The sequence below is a fragment of the Pistacia vera genome, unplaced genomic scaffold (genome assembly GCF_008641045.1).
Source record: "Pistacia vera cultivar Batoury unplaced genomic scaffold, PisVer_v2 Contig368, whole genome shotgun sequence".
In the NCBI taxonomy this organism is placed as follows: Eukaryota; Viridiplantae; Streptophyta; class Magnoliopsida; order Sapindales; family Anacardiaceae; genus Pistacia; species Pistacia vera.
Window position 1 is genome coordinate 97,913 of NW_022196188.1, and position 21,909 is coordinate 119,821.

The 21,909-nt window shown below is 38.7% G+C and overlaps 3 protein-coding genes across 3 annotated transcripts; 1 reads left to right on the top strand and 2 right to left on the bottom strand.

The window, feature by feature from the left end:
* The first annotated feature begins 8,400 nt into the window (after positions 1-8,400).
* On the top strand, positions 8,401-9,177 carry LOC116140308 (light-harvesting complex-like protein OHP1, chloroplastic). Its single transcript, XM_031425956.1, has 3 exons — positions 8,401-8,641; positions 8,716-8,838; positions 8,934-9,177. The coding sequence occupies exons 1-3, from the start codon at positions 8,477-8,479 to the stop codon at positions 9,000-9,002; spliced, it is 357 nt and encodes a 118-aa protein (XP_031281816.1). The 5' UTR covers positions 8,401-8,476; the 3' UTR covers positions 9,003-9,177.
* Positions 9,178-9,288: 111 nt separating this feature from the next.
* Positions 9,289-12,768, bottom strand: LOC116140307. Its single transcript, XM_031425955.1, has 12 exons — positions 12,460-12,768; positions 12,223-12,349; positions 12,063-12,136; positions 11,904-11,950; positions 11,651-11,801; positions 11,510-11,554; positions 11,233-11,437; positions 11,078-11,139; positions 10,854-10,954; positions 10,353-10,407; positions 10,226-10,273; positions 9,289-9,795 (listed from the first exon to the last, which is right to left on the bottom strand). The coding sequence occupies exons 1-12, from the start codon at positions 12,677-12,679 to the stop codon at positions 9,620-9,622; spliced, it is 1,311 nt and encodes a 436-aa protein (XP_031281815.1). The 5' UTR covers positions 12,680-12,768; the 3' UTR covers positions 9,289-9,619.
* A 7,700-nt stretch (positions 12,769-20,468) lies between these two features.
* On the bottom strand, positions 20,469-21,691 carry LOC116140296 (galactinol synthase 2). Its single transcript, XM_031425945.1, has 4 exons — positions 21,341-21,691; positions 20,920-21,240; positions 20,696-20,830; positions 20,469-20,606 (listed from the first exon to the last, which is right to left on the bottom strand). The coding sequence occupies exons 1-4, from the start codon at positions 21,674-21,676 to the stop codon at positions 20,469-20,471; spliced, it is 930 nt and encodes a 309-aa protein (XP_031281805.1). The 5' UTR covers positions 21,677-21,691.
* Between the last annotated feature and the right edge of the window lie 218 nt (positions 21,692-21,909).

Here is a 21,909-nt window from a genome sequence, read left to right on the forward strand (position 1 = left end):
GGTCTCGCTTGAGCTCGCCAAGCTGGTGGCAGGTTATCGAAGGGCCAAGGCTGAGGCTAAACAACTCAAGCTTGACGTCGGGGAATTGAACTTAGCCATCACGAGCCATGCTTGTGAAACGTTGGTCTTCCTGGTGCAGAAACTGTGGGAAGCTTATCCTTTACTCGGCTTTTCCTTCCTTTCGAGGGCTTATCAAAAGGAGGTCGTCAGGGTGAGGACCGAGGCCCAAGGCATGACATATGTTTACTCAGACGACTCTGAGCCCGACGGTGAAGGTGAGGAGGAGGTCGAGGAGGGAAAGGAAGATGTTGATGTTAAGTAGGAGGTCGAAGATCCAGCTTCTTAGGTCACAGTCCCGCCTATTGTTGCCGACCTTTCTCCGGTCAAGACTCCAAAGGACGTTTTAACTCCTGCCCTCAAAGAGGCTACCAAGACTCTTGATGTCGACGATCCTTCTGCCCCCATTGGTGATGAGCTCCCTGGTCCTACTGGCGATGATGCCTCCGCACCTCCAATTGCTTAGATATTTTTTCGTATCTTTTTTTTTTTTTTTAGTTTAGTTTGTAAATAAAATTCCATAATCAATAAAAAAATTGTTTTGCACATTTCTTTCGAGCAATTTTTATTTCTGCAAAGTCGTTTCGATTGTCCTAATCGGACTTATCATAAAAAATTTTGAATTTGCTCCAAGTTATGCGTAGCTCACTTCTTGAGGAACATTTCAAATATATATAAGAAAATCTTGTGCGAGAACTCTGAGTTTAGACTATTTGTCCATCTCGAGTTTTGGTCGCTGGTTTATAACTGATTTTCCTTCGACATGTTTTACTTGAGTTTTTCCAAGTTTAACTTTGTCAATTCGGGAAATTTCTCCCTTCATGAGTTGAATTCTGGCATGGCTTATCGAGCTAAGCTGCCTTTTTTCGAACTCTTGACTCTAAGTTTTGGATGTGATCGCGTAGGTCACGATTTTGAAACCATAGATGATAATTGATGAACAAAATACTAATAAACAAAAAGTGACGAACAAAATAAAGTTCATAAATAATATCTTTTTTTATTGATAGAATTTTGGCCATAAACAACCTTACAATGAATATGAGAGAAAAACAAAACATGAATGAAACTTAAGCTGCTTATTGGTAATACCTTCGCAAATGCTCAGCGTTCCATGCTTGCAGTACAGCTTCACCATTGAGGTGTTCTAGGTGAAAAGTTCCTGGTGCAAGCTTTTCGTAGATCCTGAATAGACCTTCCCATTTGGGCCTAAGTGCCCTCAAATTCTGGTTTTGTGTACCCTGGATAACTTTCTGAAGACTAGGTCGTCCACTTCAAAGTCCCTATTCTTGACCTTGGAGTTGAAGTATCGTCTGGCTCGCTGCTGGTACGAGTTGAGTCTTAGCTGAGACTTGACTCGATGTTCTTTGATTAGGTCTAGCATCAGACAGATAAAATCTTCATTTGTTTCTTCATTGAAGACTTCTCGTCGGAACAAACTAATCTTCACTTCAACTAGGGTAATTACTTCACACCCGTATGATAGAGAGAAAGGGGTTTCTCTTGTTGAGCTTTTGACTATCGTTCTATATGACCATAAAGCCTTGGGCAATTCCTTAGCCTATCTTCCCTTCAAGGCATCAAGCTTCTTCTTAATAGTGTGCTTGATCACTTTGTTCATAGCATCTACTTGACCGTTAGCTTAAGGCCGATAAACAGTGATGAAACTCTTCTTGATACCGAGCCTTTTGCAGAAAGATATGAAGTCCTCACAATCGAATTGTTTCCCATGGTCGATTATTATTGTATGGGGAATTCCGAATCTACAAATGATGTTTTATTAGACGAAATCCTTCAGTTTGTTCGATGTAATGGCAGCCAAAGGCTCGACTTCTGCCCACTTAGTGAAGTAGTCTACTGCAACCACTACAAACTTAACACCTCATTTTCCTTGAGGGAAATGGCCTATCAGATTGATCCCTTATATTGCAAATGACCAAGGACTTGTCAAGATAGTTAACTATTGGGGTGGAGCTCGCAGAATATCTGTAAATCTCTGACATTTGAGCCCATAGTCTGCTGTATCGTAAAAAACTATTGGCTTGTAATAGCACTGGCAAAGTACCTTGTATGCTAGAGATCTACCTTCTACATGGTTCCCACAGATGCCTTTGTGGATTTCTCTCAAAACATATTCAACGTCATCATGATCAACACACTATAAGAGCGGTGAGTCATACCCACGCTTATACAGTTTGTCATTGATGAGCATGTATCGAGTTGACTTTGCTCAGAGTGTCTTGGCTTCACTTCTTCCTTCAGGCAATGTTCCATCTCTTAGGTAAGCAATTATTACATCCATCCAACTGTATCTCTACCCTGTTACTAAGACTGATTCCTATGGAGCAAGAATACTTGGACTTGAGAGGAATTTGACAGGTATCGAATCAGTCTTTTCTTGGCTCATTGTCGAAGCTAGGCTAGCTTGAGCATCGGCCACTGAATTATTCTCTCTCGGGATTTGAAGAATAATGAAACATTTGAACTGCTCGAGCTCAGATTTCACCTGCCAAAGATATGATGTCATTCTATCCTCCTTCGTTTGATATTCTTCGAAAATCTGATAGACTACGAGTTGAGAGTCGTTGTAGATCTTGATGAACTGTGCCCCTATTTCCTTGGCAAGGCAGATCCCCGTGAGCATTGCTTCGTACTTTGCCTCATTGTTAGAGGTAGCAAACTCGAATCTAACTACAACCCTGATCGGGTTCCCTTCAGGACTTTCGAGCAAGAGCCCAGCTCCTGCCCCTTACTTGTTTGAGAACCTATCTATATACAGAGTCCACTACCATAGACCTTTAAGCTTTGGTTTTCACGGTTCGCTTACTTCCGAGGTACTCACCACTGGCGAGCTTACTTCTCACTTAGACTGATAGGAAAATTCTGAAATGAAATATGCCAAAGCTTGACCTTTTATTGTTGTTCTCAGGATGTACTTAATATCATGCTGACTCATCTCCATTTTCCACTGAATTAATCTACTTGATGCCTCGGGCTTCTACATTATTTTTCTCAGTAGGAAGTTTGTCAGCACATGTATGGAGTGCACTTGTAAATAGGGTTGTAGCTTCCTAGCGACGATGACAAGTGCATAGGCGAGCTTCTCCATCTCTAGGTATCTTGTCTCAGTGTCGAGCAACCTCTTGCTTACGTAGTACACCAGCCATTGCACTCCCTTTTCTTTCTATACCAAAGCTGTGCTGATCGCAGACTTAGATACCGATAAATACAAAAGCAACGGCTCACCGTAGATGTGCTTTGATAGCAAATGAGGCTGCCTCAAATGCTTCTTCAATTCCTGGAATGCTTTCTCGCACTCCTCTATCCATTTGAAACCTTTGTTTTCCTTCAAGGTTTCGAAGAATAGTAGACACATATATGTGGCTCAGGAGACAAACCTGCTAAGTATGGCCACACACCCTGTCAAGCTTTGAACTTGCCTTCTATTAGTTAGGTTTTTCATGTCTAGGAGAGCTTGATTCTGGATTGGCTTTGGCACCTCGCTGATTAACAAGGAAATCCAAAAATTTTCTGAAACTTAATCTGAAAGCGCACTTCAGAGGGTTGAGTCTTATTCTATGTTTTTTTAGGATGTCAAACATTTCCCCCAAGTGCTCAATGTGGCTTTCAACGACCTTTGATTTGACGAGCATATCGTCGATATACATCGTCATTATTTTGTCAATTTGCTCGGCGAACATCTTGTTCACCAAACGCTAGTAGGTCACCCCAGCATTCTTCAAGCCAAACGGCATAACCCTGTAACAGTAAATACCTCATCCAGTAATAAATAAGGTGTGTTCTTCGTCAGGCTGATACATCGGGATTTTGTTATATCCTGAGTATGCATCCATGAAGCGAGTAGTGTGTTCCTAGCTGTCGCATCTACTAATTGGTCGATCCAGGATAGTGAAAAGTTGTCTTTGGAACAAGTTTTGTTTAAATTTGTGAAGTCGACGTAAGTTTCCCACTTGCCCATCGAATTTTTCACAAAGACTGAGTTGGCGAGTCAGTCTAAGTATTTCACTTCCCTGATGAAGTTAATGTTCAGGAGCTTATCAACTTCATCTTTGAGTGCTTTGGACCGCTCCGCATCTATATATTACCTTTTCTGTCTGATTGGTCGAGCTTCTAGGTTGACATTTAATCTGTGGCACATTACCTCGGGGCTAATCCCACTATATCCGCATGTACATAGGTAAACACATCGACGTTTTTCTTTAGGAAACCCACCAGATTATTTGCTAGCTCATCCCTTGGACTGCTACCAATTTTTAATACTCGAGTTGGGTCTTTCTCGCTTATAGATACTTCTCGCAGCTGTTCTGTTGGCCCTACTGTAGGCTCTTCTTTATGGAAATGAGGATCTATAGTATCCTCCAGAGGTCCAGGGTTTGGCTCAGACTTTACGATGACCATGATTCTCGGGAGTAGCCATTTTAAAACAGTATTAATAGCTCGTTGTAGCACTCTTGAGATTCTTTTTTGTGACTCCTGATCGTTGCGACCCCGCCTGGAGTTGGAATCTCATCACTTGCCAACATACTGAGGTGACTACACTTAGATCATCCAGGATCGGTATTCCGAGAATGACATTGTAAGTGGTCGGGCAGTCCACTACTAAGAATTTTGCTATCACCGTCCTCATCTTGGGTTCTGCCCTAAGGTCACGAGTAAGTCGATTGTTCCCTTGGGAACTAGGCTGTCCCCAATGAATCCATAAAGCGGCGATGGACACGCCCTTAGATCTCATTCTGTGAACCTCATTTCTTGGAAAGCTCCCAAGAAAATGATGTTCGTTGCACTGCCATTATCGAACATCACCTTAAGTACTCAGGCATTGCCGATCCTTGCTGTGATCACGATTGCATCATGATTCTGGCAAGGAGATGCTTCACACTTATCCACGGTGAATCCTATCACCTCGCTCTCTTGTCTGGACCGCTTCGGCGGCCTCTGTTCATAGCTCATTACTCGGGGGACTAAGTCTGTTTTGGCCTCTCGAGCATAATGCTCACGAGAGCACCTTAACCTCCCTGCAATGTCGGACCCCCCATAGATCATGCCTACCAGGACCTCATTGTTGGTTAAGGCTTGCTGGATCTGATTATTTTGCTCGCTTGTATTTTCAAGAGCTGGCGCCTTCTTGACAAATTCTTTTAGGTGGCTCCTTCGTATAAGATATTTGATGGCATTCTTTAGAACTCGACACTCATTAGTGTTGTGCCCAATGTCCCAGTGGTATCTGCAGTATTTCTGTCAATCTCTTCTACCTGGTACCCTTCATCCTTTTTGAAGTGGGCAGTCTTTTAGCCTCACAGGAGACTTCATATATATGAGCTATGTCTTGAGTGAGGGGAGTGTATTCTGCATATCGCGAAAAATGTTGCCTTTCCCTACGATTTTCTATTTTCTGTCTCTTTTGGAACCTGTTCCGGTCCCTATCATTGCGGTATTGGACCCTCCATTTATGCGCTGGGTGATCTTGTCGCCTGTCTGTGACTCTTTGTGGTAAGCTTCTGGCTAGGGCGACTAGTGAGCTTTCCACTTGCTGGTGCTTGGTAGCCATCTGATAAAACTTTGTCAGACTCACATGGTCTTCGCTTTGGAGCTCTTTCCACAGCTCCGTTTGTGACTTGATACCCGCAATTAACAAAGTCCGAATTGATTCTTCGAGTGCATCCGCTACCTTTGCTTGCTCATTCTAGAACCTCATCAGATATGAGGTCAGTGTTTCATCTCTCTCCTGACGAATATTGCTCAAGTAGCTGAGCAACATTGCAAACTGTCTCCTTGCTTGGAATTGTTTTAGGTACAGTGAGGAGAACTGTTGCCAAGAGCTAATTGAGTTCACCTTTTGTAACACCTTTTGGCATCCCCTACCAATGTGATCGCGAAACAGCGACACTTTGCCAAGTCACATACCTGATACAGTTCCATCAGGTCATTGAAAGTGTCGAGGTGGTCTGTGGGATCTCCTTTCCCATCAAACTTGCTTTCTGGTGCCCTAAGTCCTTGGAGAAGCGGGGCCTAGCAAACTTCCTTTTGTGAATAGAGAGCTCACTATCTCTTCCGCCACATTGTTCTGGAGGGCTCTTAGATTGTCAAACATTTTATGCACTTGATCTAAGTCTTCGTTGTGGGGATTGCCTTGGCTGGCTCTATTTAGCCTTACCTCAAGCAAGTGAGTTCGCAAATCTGTTACTTGTGAGCCCTCTCCATTATGCGCGATGTTAAGTCATGATGGCTAGACTAGTAGGTGTTATCATGCTCATCAATGCGTTGCTTACAGACATTGGTTATAACTGGAATGTCAGTCATTGACAGATTAGCACACATGACTCGTCTTGCGAGCTTGCGAGGTTTGAGCTTGCCTTGGGCGTGGGTTAAAATCGGCACACGAACGTTGTGGGTATCATGAAGTAGGTCGAGTGTCCCGTAGGCGACCATTGCCTTCATTTTCCTTCATTGGCTATTTTCTTGGTCGCCTCTCGGGGTTAGTTTGCCTGCAGAACTCATGTTCATAAGTGGAATGTACCTTGTGTCATCCGGGATGTCGGTCGCCCCTTGGTGTCGATGAACCAGATTGGTCGCCAGCTGAATTTCGACCTGTCGAGGTAACATCTGTGAAACGTGGCTAGTCAAGATCTTGGGCAGTTGGTTGTTGATTTCTTAGTTCAACCATATTTTGTTGCACCGCCTGTGCAATCATTGTTTTGATCATCTCCACCAGTTGGCCGTTCTCAGGATTCGACGTCCCTACCCCTTGGTTATTCGCGGCTTATTGTGTTAGCGGCTCTGGTGGTCAACGCTCGATGGCATCTTGATACACCTCCTAGTGGGTGGTTTCCATGTTGTCATGGTTTCTGGTGGTGGTTTTTGATTGTGTGCGAACCATTGTGGGCCTTGAGTGATCAAGTCACTAGGATTGTTTGCTGGAAATTCTAAGATTTTGGCGGAGGCCCTCCTTCTAGCACCAAAATGTTGATGCAAAAAATATACCAACTAGAACGATCTAATTGACCTTGGCAGAATTGGAACGGATGTGTGTGTGATTACATAAAAACCAGCAATGTATGAACGGAAAATGCAATAAAGTAAATGACACAATGAGTTTTTAAAGTGGTTCGGCGAGATATACTCTTGAGCCTACGGCCATTGTTTTTATATTTGCCGTGAGAGCTTACAATGATAATCCTAAAATAATTTGCTAACCCCTTTTTCATCGTTGGAGGGGGTTTATATATAGATTTTGTACAAAGGAAATAGCAAAAATAAAGGGATTACAATTAAAATTGAAATGCAACTCTGATATTCTCGCGATTGAGCGCTGAGATTGCTCCAAAATTGCTGTTGATATGATCCTTTACGAGATATCTGTGATCTGAAGTTATCTTTGAGTTGATTGAACAACTGTTGGGATTGGTCGCGACTAGCTTGTGCTAGGTTGAGCTACAACTCGATGAGCTTATACTGGATCGAACAATCAATTAAGTTGAACTGATTCTTGATCAAGCTATTACCTCGCAATTATCCGAGCTTGATGGAAAAATCATACATAACAAATAACTACCCCTATTAGCAATCGAAGAGGGATTCAAATTCAGGATCTCTTGAATAATATACTCAGGAGTCCCTATCAAATCACTTGGTCATCCAAATGTAGTTTTAACATGCAAACTATCCAAATGTAGTTTTAACATGCAAACTTACGTAGTCTTTATTATAGCTGGATAACAAATAATGAACCAAACTTAATTAATTATTAAACTAAGTACTAAGCAATTATAAACACCCAATTAATTATTAAACTAAGTACTAAGCTCTGGCCATGCTAACTTTTCCAAAGCCCTTTAGCAGCCAGAAATACATATAAACGTACGTCTTTTGTTTTTTAGCAGGCCAGTTTACACGAATCTTAATAAATTTTTTAGGTCTTGAAATTAATAATAGGATAAATCTCTTCAATGGTCACCTTTATTAATAACTCAGATAAATTAAACTCATAACCTCTTTAAAAATATACCTAAGAGTCTTAGCAGTCAATTAGAATTATTAAATGTATTACTTAAAAAAATCCTGAATTTGATCTATTTAGGTTATTAATAAAAACGATAACTACAAAGATTTATTTGGTTGTCAATTTCAAAGTCCAAGATTAGTTGAGGTAGCCTAAACGAGTCCAGACATCGCAGCCAAAAAAAAAAAAAATAGCAGCTAACCCAGCTTTAAACCCATAAATTTTCAGTATCGTGGCAACATGTTATTGGTGTCTAAACTGAACCTAAAAGTACTTAGCCAAGACAATCCTGCAAGGACATCCACAATATTTTACGAGTGGGGGCCCAGCAAATATGCGTAATGAAGTAGAGATAAGGTGGCAAACGAAGCCGTAGCAAAGGTTTGTGAAACGACAGCCATGGCCACTTCATCGCTCATCTCATCATCGCTTCTGCCAACAGAACTTCCAAAAATTCATCGCCGAAATCACCAACTTTCGCTTTTCATCAATCATAACAGGGTTGAGATCACCTTCAAGAAGCGACCCTCCTTCACGGTCCGAGCTGCAAAGCCTCCTGCTGGGGTATGTCGTATGTTTGCTCATTGCATTATTATTCTTAATTTAGTTCTGAAACTAAGTAGAGGTTCAAAATTTAGGTGGAATTGCCGAAAGTGCAGCCAAAATTCCAAGCCCCTTTTCTTGGATTTACCAGGACTGCAGAGATATGGAATTCTAGAGCCTGTATGATTGGCCTTATTGGAACTTTCATTGTAGAATTGGTGAGCTATTATCATTGTGTTCTGAGTATGTCATTAGAACATTTTGTATTTGAAATAGTTCCTTAAAACTTTATGGGGTTTTCTTGTTTTTGCAGATATTGAACAAAGGAATTCTTCAGGTTATTGGGGTCGAAGTTGGAAAAGGTCTTAACCTCCCTCTATGAAGCTCTAATCCGGGTATATATACGTGAATGCAACTTACGTTATAGAATTGCGATCCAATTTTATAACTTTCATGTAATTTTTCATTTTTTTTCAAATTGTACCACTATGCAATGGTGTACACATCCAGTAATTGTGATCTATACAAAATGTCCTGCAGCGGTTTTCGTTTTTCAATTGCAATTGCAGTTCTCTTCAATGCATAGTTTAAGATACCCCGTTGATTACCCTCAACTGACTTGTGACGGGCTAAGAGCTTAGAATTTGCTTCACTTGCTATTACAAGAATAAAACAATGCTAATTTATTCATCACGAAATTCAGCCAAACAGTTTATACAGTAACTCTACATTGAAATACTTTTCGTGCATATTACGAGTTTCAGCAGCCTCTAGTTAATACAACAAGATTACAGACGGCAAAACTGAGAAATGCCACTGGGTTTGCATCTCTTCACATTATTTTTACATAAATAATGTAATAGACCATGCGCAGAATGCATGCCACAATATGTGAAGATTATGCTCTTACAGTTATTTTGAGGCGACATTCATATTGCCTTGCAATCTACAAAGTATAACTAGGGTTATCTAACAGCTACTGAAACTGGAAAAAGATGATTACATGGCCCGGCTAGTTCGAGCATCTATAACCATCACTTTGTTAGATGGCTCTGAATTCAGGGCCTCAGCCAGTGACATGCGGCGGTTTCTCCATGTAGCTTCTGCCCACCTTTTCGTTCTCTCCCCTTCATCCTTTCTGTTCTGCTGAACACATAGCGCTTCTGCATATCCACCTACACAACCAACCAGCTGGATAAATGCCGAAATCATTATGCATGTGTGCTATGAGACTGTCATAATTGGATCCCTAAGAACAATTTGCCTTTCCAAAGGCATCAAAGAATCATACAAGTTGAAAACACACAAGACATGCATCAAATGTTTAAGGTATCTTTAAAAAAGGAAAAAAAAAAAAAAAAAAAACACCCAGTAATAACGAAGTGATTGCAACATCATGACACAGCAAAATGCTCGACTTTTAAATTGTATAACATTCAATAAGTATGAGAAGTGAATGTCAGGCCAACATTTCTGTCACATGATAGGCAGAAATAACTCATGAGAACCAATTCAAATTAGGACCACTTCCATCACTGAGTCATGATCCCTCCATAAGAATATACGAGTATGCAAGAAGAAAAGCAATACGATTTTCAAGTATACCTCTTGCAAGGGCCATTATATCTCTTCCATCCACTTTTGTCTCAGAACCTGTACAACCAAACAGGCAAAACAGAATCATTCCTGAATAGCATTGGGAATAGGCAAAATGCTAAGACTCTGGCTATACCTTCAGAATCCAATGGTGGAGCTTTCAGAAGTTCTATCGCCCTTCTATAAAGCCCCTGTAAAGGATATATTGTTAAAACTTTACAATAACATAATTACCAATACAAATTGCAACGATGACATAACCAATGACAAGTGATAAGAAAATTTCACAGGTAATAAGAAGTCCAAACAGAGTTTAATTAAAACATACATAAGGTTTACCCAACAATTGAAAGGACAGTACAACAGGCTAAAACTTATGTTTGCACAATTTTTTCTTTTCTAGTCAAAAAGATCTATGACCTTATCCTAACAGGATCTATACAACAAATCATCCTCGCCCATGGTAGTTTTTTGAGGATCTAGTACATTCCTGATCTACAACTTTGAGATCAATTTAACCAGAGGAAAAAGAAATAAACTATTATGGCTAATATCAAGAATCAATATGAATGGAAGACACCTCTAGAACCAATTTTTCTTGATATGAAATAAAAATGATGGTCATGTGAATTCTAACCTCTTGTACCAAAAGAGAACTTGACCGCTCTTGAATTGCTTTATTCCGAAACATGAGAGCCAAGCAGGTCAAGACAACACCAACTTTTGGGTGGTGGGAGCCTACAGGAAGTCAATAAAACCAAAGGGAAGAATTGGTATATAATCCACAATATTCATTCTACAAAACCAGCTAAAAGAAATATGAACATAAGTGATTAACAAAGCACATCCAAGGCAACAAACCAAAAAGTTCCTCTGTTTTAGTTAAAGCCCTTGTCAATATCTCCTCAGCATCACCAAAGTTCCTGAATTAAGGTTAGGGACGGTTGGCATCAGAAGACAATATTATTGAAGGTAAACAGTGATTTAAGGCACTAGCCAAGGATTCTAAGTCTTACCCCATGTGTCCCTCAAGCTGTCCTAGACCAAACGTAGCTGCCAAGGAAACTTCCTCCAAAGCCATATTACATGATCCCAAGGCATTTGTATCACTAAAGTCTTTTTTTTCACTCAACACTTCAATCACATTCTGGTAGAACTCCTTAGCCAGTGGAAAGTTCCGTGTGACATGCAAATATTCTCCGTATGATAAAGCAGCACTGCCTATATATAACAACTTCAATATAACGAACAACCATGATTCCCATAACGACTAGTAAAAGCAATGAACCTCACCAGTATAACCCACATTCTCCTGAAATCCTCTGAAGAAAGATTCAGCTGTTCCCCAATAAGCCAAATTCAATAATAAAACAAATCAACATGACAACAACAAAAAAATGAAAGAATGAAAACTCACAAGAGCTTCAGCAGTACCTGATTCAACATTCCCGTGGACAAGCTCAATCAGCCCTTTTACTGCCTTAGCACGAGATCTAACAGCTGCATAATCACCTCCATCACTCTCTGGTTTGCATTTTCCCAGAACTTCTAAGCATTTATCTGCGACCACTGACGAAGTATCATCCTATATAAGGAGAATCATCTCCAGATAAATCTTAAATTCTAAACAGATTACTAATAGAAATAAAAAACACTAGTTTAACTATTTGTTGAAATCACTACTTACTTGCCCCAACTGTAAATGGAGTCCAACAAGGGCTTCCACCGCAGCAACTACAATAAATGCACAAAACACAATTTTTAATCAATACCCTTTCCCTAAATAAGAGTTTAAACATAACAACTTTGAAACATAAATCTAATTTCCTCATAGACAGAACTGCACCTCTTACTCCCAGAGAAGATTGTTTTAAATTTTCAACTTTCTGCAGCCTGTCTATTGCCTCCATTAAATTCCCTCTACAATAAAATTCAAATTACAAGCTCAGAGATATTGAAGGGCCGAACAATGAAATAAATATTTAAAAAAAAAAAAAAAAAAGAACCTTTCATATAATAAAGTAGACATAGCGAGTAACGCAGTTCCCCTCCAATTTTGAGCGCACTGGCCTTCCCTTGGCTGAGTAGAGAAGCACTGCTCGAGTACTAGCAAACCTTGTGCGTACGATTCATCTACATATGCATAACACGTGTCACCACTTACAAAAAAAATAAAAGAAAGAAATTTGATTAAAAATGGGAAAAGTTTTGGGCTGAATTGATAGGAAATTTTAAAAAGTAACCTGATTTCTGAGACCTGGCATGAGAGAGAGCGTAATTGATCATCTGAAAAACAACTGGATTTGAATTTGGGCCGTTGACGTTGGTTCCATCATGAAGTAATCTCGACGGTGGTGATGCAGCAGAGAGTAGAAAATGTCCATGGAAGGAGGCTCCTGGCAACCGAATGCTTCGGGAGAGGGTAGTCGCTGATCTTGACAACTTGCTTGCGGTGCGAATCATTGCTGATTTGATTATTACTCTTCGTTTCGTTCAAAACCCTAACAAAATGGAAGGGAAGGGTTTTAGAGATTTAGAGATGTTGATTTGGTTAAGGGTTATTCTGAGAGTTAAACGACATGTTCCCACCCAAAAAAAGTTCCATTAAACACTTTCCCACCCTCAAACTTTTAAAACACCCTCTTACTATCCAAATAATATGTTTACCTCTTATTTGGGTGGGAAATATAGTGATTTACGAAAAAGCCCTCTTCCATTGCTTCTCTTCTTAGCCTCTTCCCTTGCCAGCAATTGCCGCCGATGTTGGGGTCGTCGACCACCAGAAAATATTGCAAATAAACATTCATCAATTGTCTTTCAACCCAACAAACACAAAAATTGAATGAATCAATCTTAATTAATCCAATTAAAACTGGAAAAACCCTAGGGTGGGGGAGCTTCAATCGCCGACGATTAGTGAGATCTAGGATGTTGGGGTTTTGGAGAGGAAGATCCAAGGAATCGATTGGTGGTAGCAGAGACAATTTTTGACACTGAAAATGATTGAAAATCGGCTTGGAAAATGAAAGGTCGCGCGGTGCACAATTGGCCATTGACAAGCAAGCGACAATGATGGAGGTAAGGGTTTTGTAGAGTGGGTTGTGGAGAGTGTGATGGTGGTGTTTGGGGGAATTTATGGCAAAGAAATGGACTGGATAATGGAGGCGATTGGTTTTGTAGAGTTGGCCATGCGAATGGAGGTGGTGGTGGGAAATGGTGAGTGATGACGGTAAATGGAGACTAAGGCTTTGTAGAGGAGGTGATGGGGATTCTATGGGTGGTCTCATAAGTGATTTTGAACGCCGAGATTGGTCGAAAAATGGCAAAAACTGTCGATTGTGACGCTACTAACATGCACCATCTCTTGCTAACGTGCGTTGTTCTTCTTCTCCTACAGCCAATGTTTGTTGACCATTTTGCCCTCATTAATAATAGACTTTTGACTATTTTGCCCTTCCTGACAACAAAAATTGCTAACAAAATTATGTTTTGGGTACTGAAATGGTATTTAAAAAGTGGGTGGGTATGAATTTGTCAATGGACTATTTTTTGGGTGGAAACATGTCGTTAACTCTTATTCTGATAAGCTAAAGTTTTCTACCAGTTTCCAGTAAACGACATCGTCTAGTGAATCAAACGCCATGCAACCTTTAAATTTACACATCATCGTTTCAACTTTTATGTATTTTGTCTCCTACTGAGCAAAAAGAGTACAAGCTTCAACATATTTTTAATTAAATTTAAAATTAAATGGTTCTTTTATTAACTTGTTTATCTTCTTTGTGGAAAAAGAACTGAGTCTGATAGAGTGGGAATTGGTTCGGCAGCTAAAGAAAAATTTCGAGATACATAGAGTATATAATTAATGAATGGTCGTATATACAATCGAGTAAATTTTGTTTTAAAAGATACAGAAATATTGTGTTGGTCCTTAACAAGTTTGGTATCACACAATTTTTTGTGATTTTTTTAATCTCTTCCGTGTCTTAAATTATCTGGTTTCTTTCTGTTTTTAAGGTTTTTTTTAATTGTTATTTTGGGATTGATAATAAGGAAGGGAGTTTAAATATTATAAGCTATGCTAGAAAAGCAGAAAAAAAGAAAAAAGTAAATAATAATAATAATAATAATAAAATAATAATCTCATGGGTTTTTAAACAAAAATAAAGGGAAATCATATTGACACATATCAAAGTCAATTGCAACTTATTACTTACTAAAAAAAAAAAAAAATCTGATTTTAAACAAGCAGATGCTGATATAGTTTTAAGAGCAATTAAAATCCTGATCAGGGTATTGCGGTTAAGATAAAGGTACATTGATTGTTGGGGGAGATTCCTGTTGCTTTTGAAAAGGTCAGGGAGGGTATTATTGCTTCCAAATAAGATAATAATATTGCAAATCACCCTTGAATTTTGATGATGGGAAGGATTATCAAAATCATCTACTTGGAATTAATTTCCATTGGGTTAAGCGACGAGTTCATGTACAATAAATTTTACTCCTATACACAAGAAACATGAAATGGTCCATCACAGAGTAGAAATAACCATCAGTGATGGTCAATACCGTGATGGACTGTTTCTGTGAGAAGACATGAAGCAACAGTTTAATGAGAAGTGTGACTCCATGACTTCTCACAGAAGCAGTCCATCACAGCGTAGAAATAACCATCAGCCATGTTCAAGCGAAGAGATGTTTCTATGAGAAGACATGGACGCTCACTGGCTCTGCACGTTCCTGCCAAGAACGTCACATGTGCACGGCTTGACAAGCTTGGAGCATTTGTGATTTGGGTAAGTTGACAACATTGGCTTACGATTGCGAGAATGGCCTCCCTTCAAACTCACCAACTGCTGCTATCACTGAAGACATGCTCCTCCATGCTCAAACTGCAGCATATACCAACTCATTTGTTGCAGGCTCTTAGTGGCCTTTTTTTTTTTTTTTAATTAGTTTCTGTTAATTTTGTTCATCGATAAAAATATACATTCCTGATGATGCTTTGTCAAACTAGGAATTGAGTTTGCTGATTTAGTGTTGAAATTTGTTCTGAGAGGAGACTTTATAGAAACATCAGTGAATTGCATGATTCATGAGGCCTGGTTACAGATTGCGCAGTGGTAAACTTGTACCAAAACCATAACTATCAACCAATTGAGAAATTGCTGTAATAATAAACATCTAATTAGGGAGATAAAGTAAATTGCAGTTGGCAGCTAAAGTTTATAGTCGATGAAGAGGAGACATGTGGCCAACAAGTGGCAAGCTGTCAAAATTAACATAAACCATCTCATTAACAGTTGTCACATTCTGCTCAAGGAAAATGAAATTAATGAAACACAGAAGAATATTATATTTACAAAATTGAGTCTAATAAACTCCATTTCTTACCCGTACATGGGTAGTCCCGCGATGGGCGAACTAAGGGGGCTGCAAATGATCCAACCCATGTTCCAGGGTTGATTTGTCGGATGATGCCAAGGGAGTATATTTGACACATGGATTATAACTGAGGGACTATAGGAAGTAATGGTTGTTTATGGGATAGCTCCACCCTAAGATTTGTGTGAGGTGCATGTAAGCTGACAAAAAAAAAAAAAAAAAAAAAACCTCTATTTGTACTGATTCTAATATTAGGGAGATACTCATCCTTTTTAGCCAATTAATTCAATTGAGGCTATTATATTTGAACAACTGTAAAAAGCTAACACAATAGCACATGGCGTAATCCCCGCTCTTTGTAAGTTAGAGAAGCTATATTTTTGAAAAGTTTTAAGCTTTGGTCTTTTGAAGGAGAGGAGGTATTGGAAAAGCAATTTCGAGCTTGCTGAGTTACAATACTTGTCTAGACTAATTAGCTTGCAAATTTTTATCCCAAACCAGGATCTTATGCCTAATATGACATGTTGTTCAAAAGTTATCAAGCTTAATAATATAGGTGCTCCAAAAATTATGACAGAAAGTTGTTTTTACAGATTAGAAGAAAATATTCATAGAAATTGATGCTCTCTCTCTGAGGTTATGATTTCATTATTATTTGATTGCCTTAAGACTTTTTGTAATTTAAAAAATAAATATCTATGTATCATCGTTTTGAAAAATATTTATACTTGTAAAGAGAGGTTCAATGAGCTGAAAGTTAACTGTACTGATCAAGGTAACATATCTCCTAAATAAATTGGAAATGGAATCAAACTAAACATTCCAAAACTTAGAGGAACTAAAAATCTGGGACCATCCCAACTTGATTGAAATATGTCATGGTGAACCTCCAACCAGTCCTTCAATAAACTCAAATCTTTTACTATAGGTTGTAGGAACAGGTTGCCAAACTTTCCAAGTCATTTTTTACAGAGGTTTCAAATCTAAAATTTTAGAGATTTTATTGTAATCAGTGGCATATATGTTCGATTGGGAAGAGCTTAAGGTTGCAAATGGAGAACAAAGCGGCTCTTGTCATTGAAGGATCTACATTTGTGTGGTCCGCTAGAGATTCGCATATATGGAATGGTCACACTCAATCAATAAACCTCTGCAACTTGAACGGAATACGATTGTTGTTTTGCCGAAACTAAATTAAGCTATCTTCTCCAGCTATAGCAAAGTCTATTATGTTTGAAAAAACGAGATAAAGTATTGCAAGAATTTAAAGAGATCTTCATCTTCGAGACGAAAGAAGAGGAGGAATATAAGAAAAGGTTAGTAGTACCAAAGGGAAAGTCCACCACAACCTCCCCAAGTTTGGGATATTGACTTTTATAGAAGTAGGGGAACGCTTTAAATTAAAAAAAACTCTTCACCCCGTTCAAGCCAAAAGCTTGGTGAAACTTAGAAGACTTGAAATAGGTAGATGCTCACACTACATGAAATAATCACAAATGAGAAGCATCAACAGTACAAGGATTTTGTATCCTATTTGCCCTCCTTGTACCTTGGAAATTTAGATAACTTGCTTTGTTAGCTCAGACTCATATTCTGTTGAATTCCCAGCTTTGGAGTCACTTCGGATTTTTAGATGTCCAATATGAAGATCTTTGGTTATGGAGAACAATTGACACCAAAGCTCAAGAAATTAAGTTGTGATAATAATGATATAATGAAAAACAATGGATGGGTAACCTTAACTCTATAGTGCAACATTGTTCATAGAAAAGGTATTGAATCGATTAATTGTTCATAGTTAACAATTGAAAATAGTTTTACTTGAGAAAAAAAAAAAAAGAAACTGTAAGTGCAAAATATTACTTTTTCTTTTGAGTTAATGACATGTTCCCACCCAACAAATGGCCCACCGACATGTTCCCACCCTCAAACTTAAAACACCCTTTTACTACCCTGATATCAGGTTATCCTCTTATTTGGTTGGGAACAAAGTGATTTACTAAAAAAACCCCTCTCTTCTTTCTTCCTTCTCAGGCTCTTCCATTGCTGCAATTGTCGCTTGCGTTGGGGAGTGTTGGCGACCATAAAATCAACAAACAAACTCATCAATTGTATCTCAACCCCAAACACAAAATATACAAATCAAACCCATGATCCAATAAAAACTTAAAAACCTTAACGTGGGGAAGCTTCAATTGTCTGCGATGGTGACAAACGGGATTAGGAATGTTGGGGCTTTTGGGGAGAAGATCTAGGGAGTCGATTGGTGGTAGCAGGGATGATTTTCGACATCGAAAACGACAGAAATCGGCTTGGAAGTTAAAGGTCGCACAGTTCACGGTCGGTGACGGCATGCCAAGGACGATGATGGAGGTAGGTTTTTAAGTGGATTGTGGGGAGTGTGATAGTGGTGTCTGGGTGATTTCTAGCAATGAATCGATCGAAATCCGACTTAAGAGTCGATCGTGCGAATGGAGGTGGTGGTGGAAATGGTGAGTGATGATGGCAAATGGAGGCTTGGGCTTGTAGAGGAGGTGGTGGGATTCTGTAGTGGTGTCGGAAGGGATTTTGAATGCTGGTCGGCTGATAAATGGCAAAAACCCATGCTTTGACCACTAACGTGTGCCATCTCTTGCTAATGTGCGCTGTTTCTTCTTCACAACCATTGTTTGGTGACCATTCTGCCCTCATTAATAATGGACTTTAACCATTTTGCCCTTCCTAACACAACAATTACTAATAAAATATGTTTTGGGTACTAAAATGGTATTTAAAATGTGATTGGGTGTGGATTGGTCAATGGGCTATTTTTTGGGTGGGAACATGTTCGTTGACTCTTTTCTTTTATCAATAGATTTGGATGCAATTTTTGGAAAATTCGGAGAAAACAGCATTGAACGGAAATAGTTTTTAGACGAAATATGTTTTTAGACTATGTAAATTGAATTGTTCAAAACTTGAAATTGTGTCTTAATCTTTGAAAATCATTTGGTATGATAACACATAGGTCTTCTTAAATATTTTTAGTTGCACAAATACTAATAAGTTAAATCATCTTTAGTTGTTCAGATACATAAATTATCTAAAAATGTGATTTGTTTTGCAGAGGAAAGATGGCAACGGTTAGTCAACAATCTATCTTTAGTTGTTCAGATACATAAATTATACAACCGTTTGTTTGAATCACAAGAAGACGTGATGATGACGACGATGAAGAAGAAGAAGAAGAGAGAAGAAGAAAAAGAGGTCACAGAAGTCTTGTTATTAGTCTATTCTTTTTTGATGGTTTAAATATTGTGCCTAATTTATGGGACTATAACAAGATTAGGAGCATAGTTGTTGTTTCTTAGTATAACAGATGGGAAACTTAGCAAATCTTTTCTTTGATTAAATTTTCATTTGTTTATATTTTTCTATGCATAAATGTCTACAATAACCTAATTCCATGAAGAGAATTTTGAATAGCTCAATATAAAGAAATCAAACCGTGATTGCATGCAAGAAATGGAATAGAATTAGAAGCAAGACGCAGAGAAGCCAGAAGGATTACCTGAAAAATACTTCGACTCAGACTTGATTCTGCATTACCTACTGGTATGAATCATGTTCACCAATATTTATTGAAATTTTTTTGATTAAAAAAAAATAACCTTAAAAAGGTTAATTTTTAATTATTATTGCCAACGGGATTTTGTAATATTGTTTTAGAGAGGAAGGAGAAAGATAATTAGCAAAGCGCAAAAGGAAATGATGTTTATTTTTCATTTTTCAAGCTATTGCAAGAGCTTGGGGATGTCTTATAACACTCAATTCAGTTGTAGATAATAAAGAGTTTGAGTGTAGTAATATTTGCAGTATATTTTTCTTCAGTGGTTTGACGCAAATCCTTACCATAATCACAGGTAGTTTTTTTAGATTAATCAGAAAACATTTGGTTGAAACTTTTCAATTATACAATTCTATGGTGTGCACAAGCTACTGATACTTTATTGTGACCTTTATTAATGTATTTAGCTCCAGTATACACATTGAATGGACTCATAACGAAAAGCTGATGTATATGCATACGGATTTGATGTTTCAAGAAATACAGGAAAACGATTTGTGATGAAGTGGGGAAGTGGGTGTATTTTGATAGTTTTATTTGCTATCAAAATTTCTTTTTTAACGTCTCTACTCTGTTTTTTCAATGCTTCTCGATCGGCGCATTGCAGCAAGTTTCCCACCAAAATTAGAAGGCGACACAAATACATAATAAATTTAACTTAGCTTGTTCAAGGCAATAATGAATTTTTGTTCTGCTGCAAGTCCGGTGATTGTATTGTTTGTGGTTTCAAATCAAATCATCCATATGTCAACACCAAAATTGCAATCACATAGCCCTGAACCCCGTGACCTTAGGTTAGAAAAGATTCATGACCAGATATAGACCTGGCCTTCAGTTTCGCATCAGCTTTCCTCTCTGTTAGAATTAGAAGCAATACAATAGTAATCATCTACTTGGAAGTATTTCCATTGGGTTAAGCGACAAGTTCATGTACAATAAATTGTTTTGCTGATATTAATTTAATATAACCAACATTACGAAAAGGAGGAAGATCAAATCCTCTTCCTCCTGAAGTAACAATCTTAAAATGGAGGTTCTCCTTCTCCCACGAAAGGAAGACCACCGCTACTTACACATTAAAAAAAGGGAAAAAAAAAACTTCTATCGCAAGAAACATGAATCAATTTAAAAAAAAAAAAACATGTCTTCATTCTTCTTTGAGAATCCGCACCACACAGCGGCGGATGGGCGGTGATATAGTGGACAACACCAGCCTCGATAACGCTGCCATTAATTGTTCCAAGGTCACTGGCTCTGGCTTCATGCGCCCGTTGCTGCAGTGTTCTTGTAGTCAAGTGATTCATCATCGAATATATCCCACCAGTTCTTCACTAGCATCTTTATATCTTCCCTGTCCATGTTCTCTTCTTTTCCAGTATACCTCCATGGCTTAGACCCCTGTAAATTTATAATCAAACCGTTAGAATTTAGATTATGATACAATCTTTTCATGTCAAATGAAAGTGGGTATATGAAATAATACTCACAGCAGCACAGTAGTGAACAACTTTGACTTGGTCAAGTTGAATGTTCTCCGGGTGACGCCATAACAAAGCCAACACAAGGTTGTAAATTGGAGGAATAGGCTTGTAAATATCCTTGAAGTACATGTTCAAGAAGTCCTACAAATCGAGAAAACATAACATTATTTAAACATTCAAACTTAAATTAATGATGTATTAAAAATACAAATCTAAATCTAAAATATTACCTGCTCAGCAAAGGGGGTGGGAGGGGTAATTTCGAGGGTTTTCAAGAGATCTTCGTAAGTAGACAAGCTGGGCTCATAAACAAACATGCCAGCATTGAAATAGAGTGGAGGTTTAGGACCCAACTCCGCTGGCCAGTTCACCTTGTCAGGACACTGTTGGCAATAACCAATCTTGTATTGAGGAGTGTGACTCCATGTTTTCTCACAGAAACAGTCCATCACCGCGTAGAAATAACCATCAGCCATGTCAAAGAGATGATCTATGTTCTCAAATACTTGGATGTCACCATCCAGATATATCATCTTGCTGTACTCAACAAACTGCAAATTAAATTACCCACCAGTCAAACACTAGTGATAAAAAACGCAAACAATAGTTTTACGAGAAAGACATGACATGCAATTATATTACAATACGTACCTCCCAAATACGAAGCTTGGAGTAGTTGATGACATAATAAGCCATGGCGAACTGAGTCTGATTCTGAGGAGGATACACAGGCTCGATCTCTCTCACAATACAACCTTGATCCACCAGAATCTTCCTGTGCTCTTCAGGAACGTCTGGCAGAATCGCAACGACAAGAGGGTAACTGCTCTTCACCTTCCTCAACCCTTTGGCCAACCCCACCACTCCTTTCCAATAGTCCCCGTTACCTGCCAAGAACGTCACATATGCACGGCTTGACAGGCTTGGAGCCTTTGAGAGAGAGGTGGTCTTGGTCACAGTAGTGGTGGTGGTGACATTAGGGGCCATTTTAAAATTCAAGAAAGGAAATGTGTGTAATCAGAAGATGAGAAAATAAGTGTTTGGAAGGAAAGAAAAAGCTTTGAAAGATTGAAAATCTTTTAAGGTTTTGATATTCGCTTTGAGTTATTGAAGCAGACGGTGACGGTGGTAGATTTATATAGGAGTTTGGGTGGGTGTAATGGTAATTTAATAAAATGCGGATTTATCTTGGTGTTAGAACTTGGAAGGGGGAAGAATTT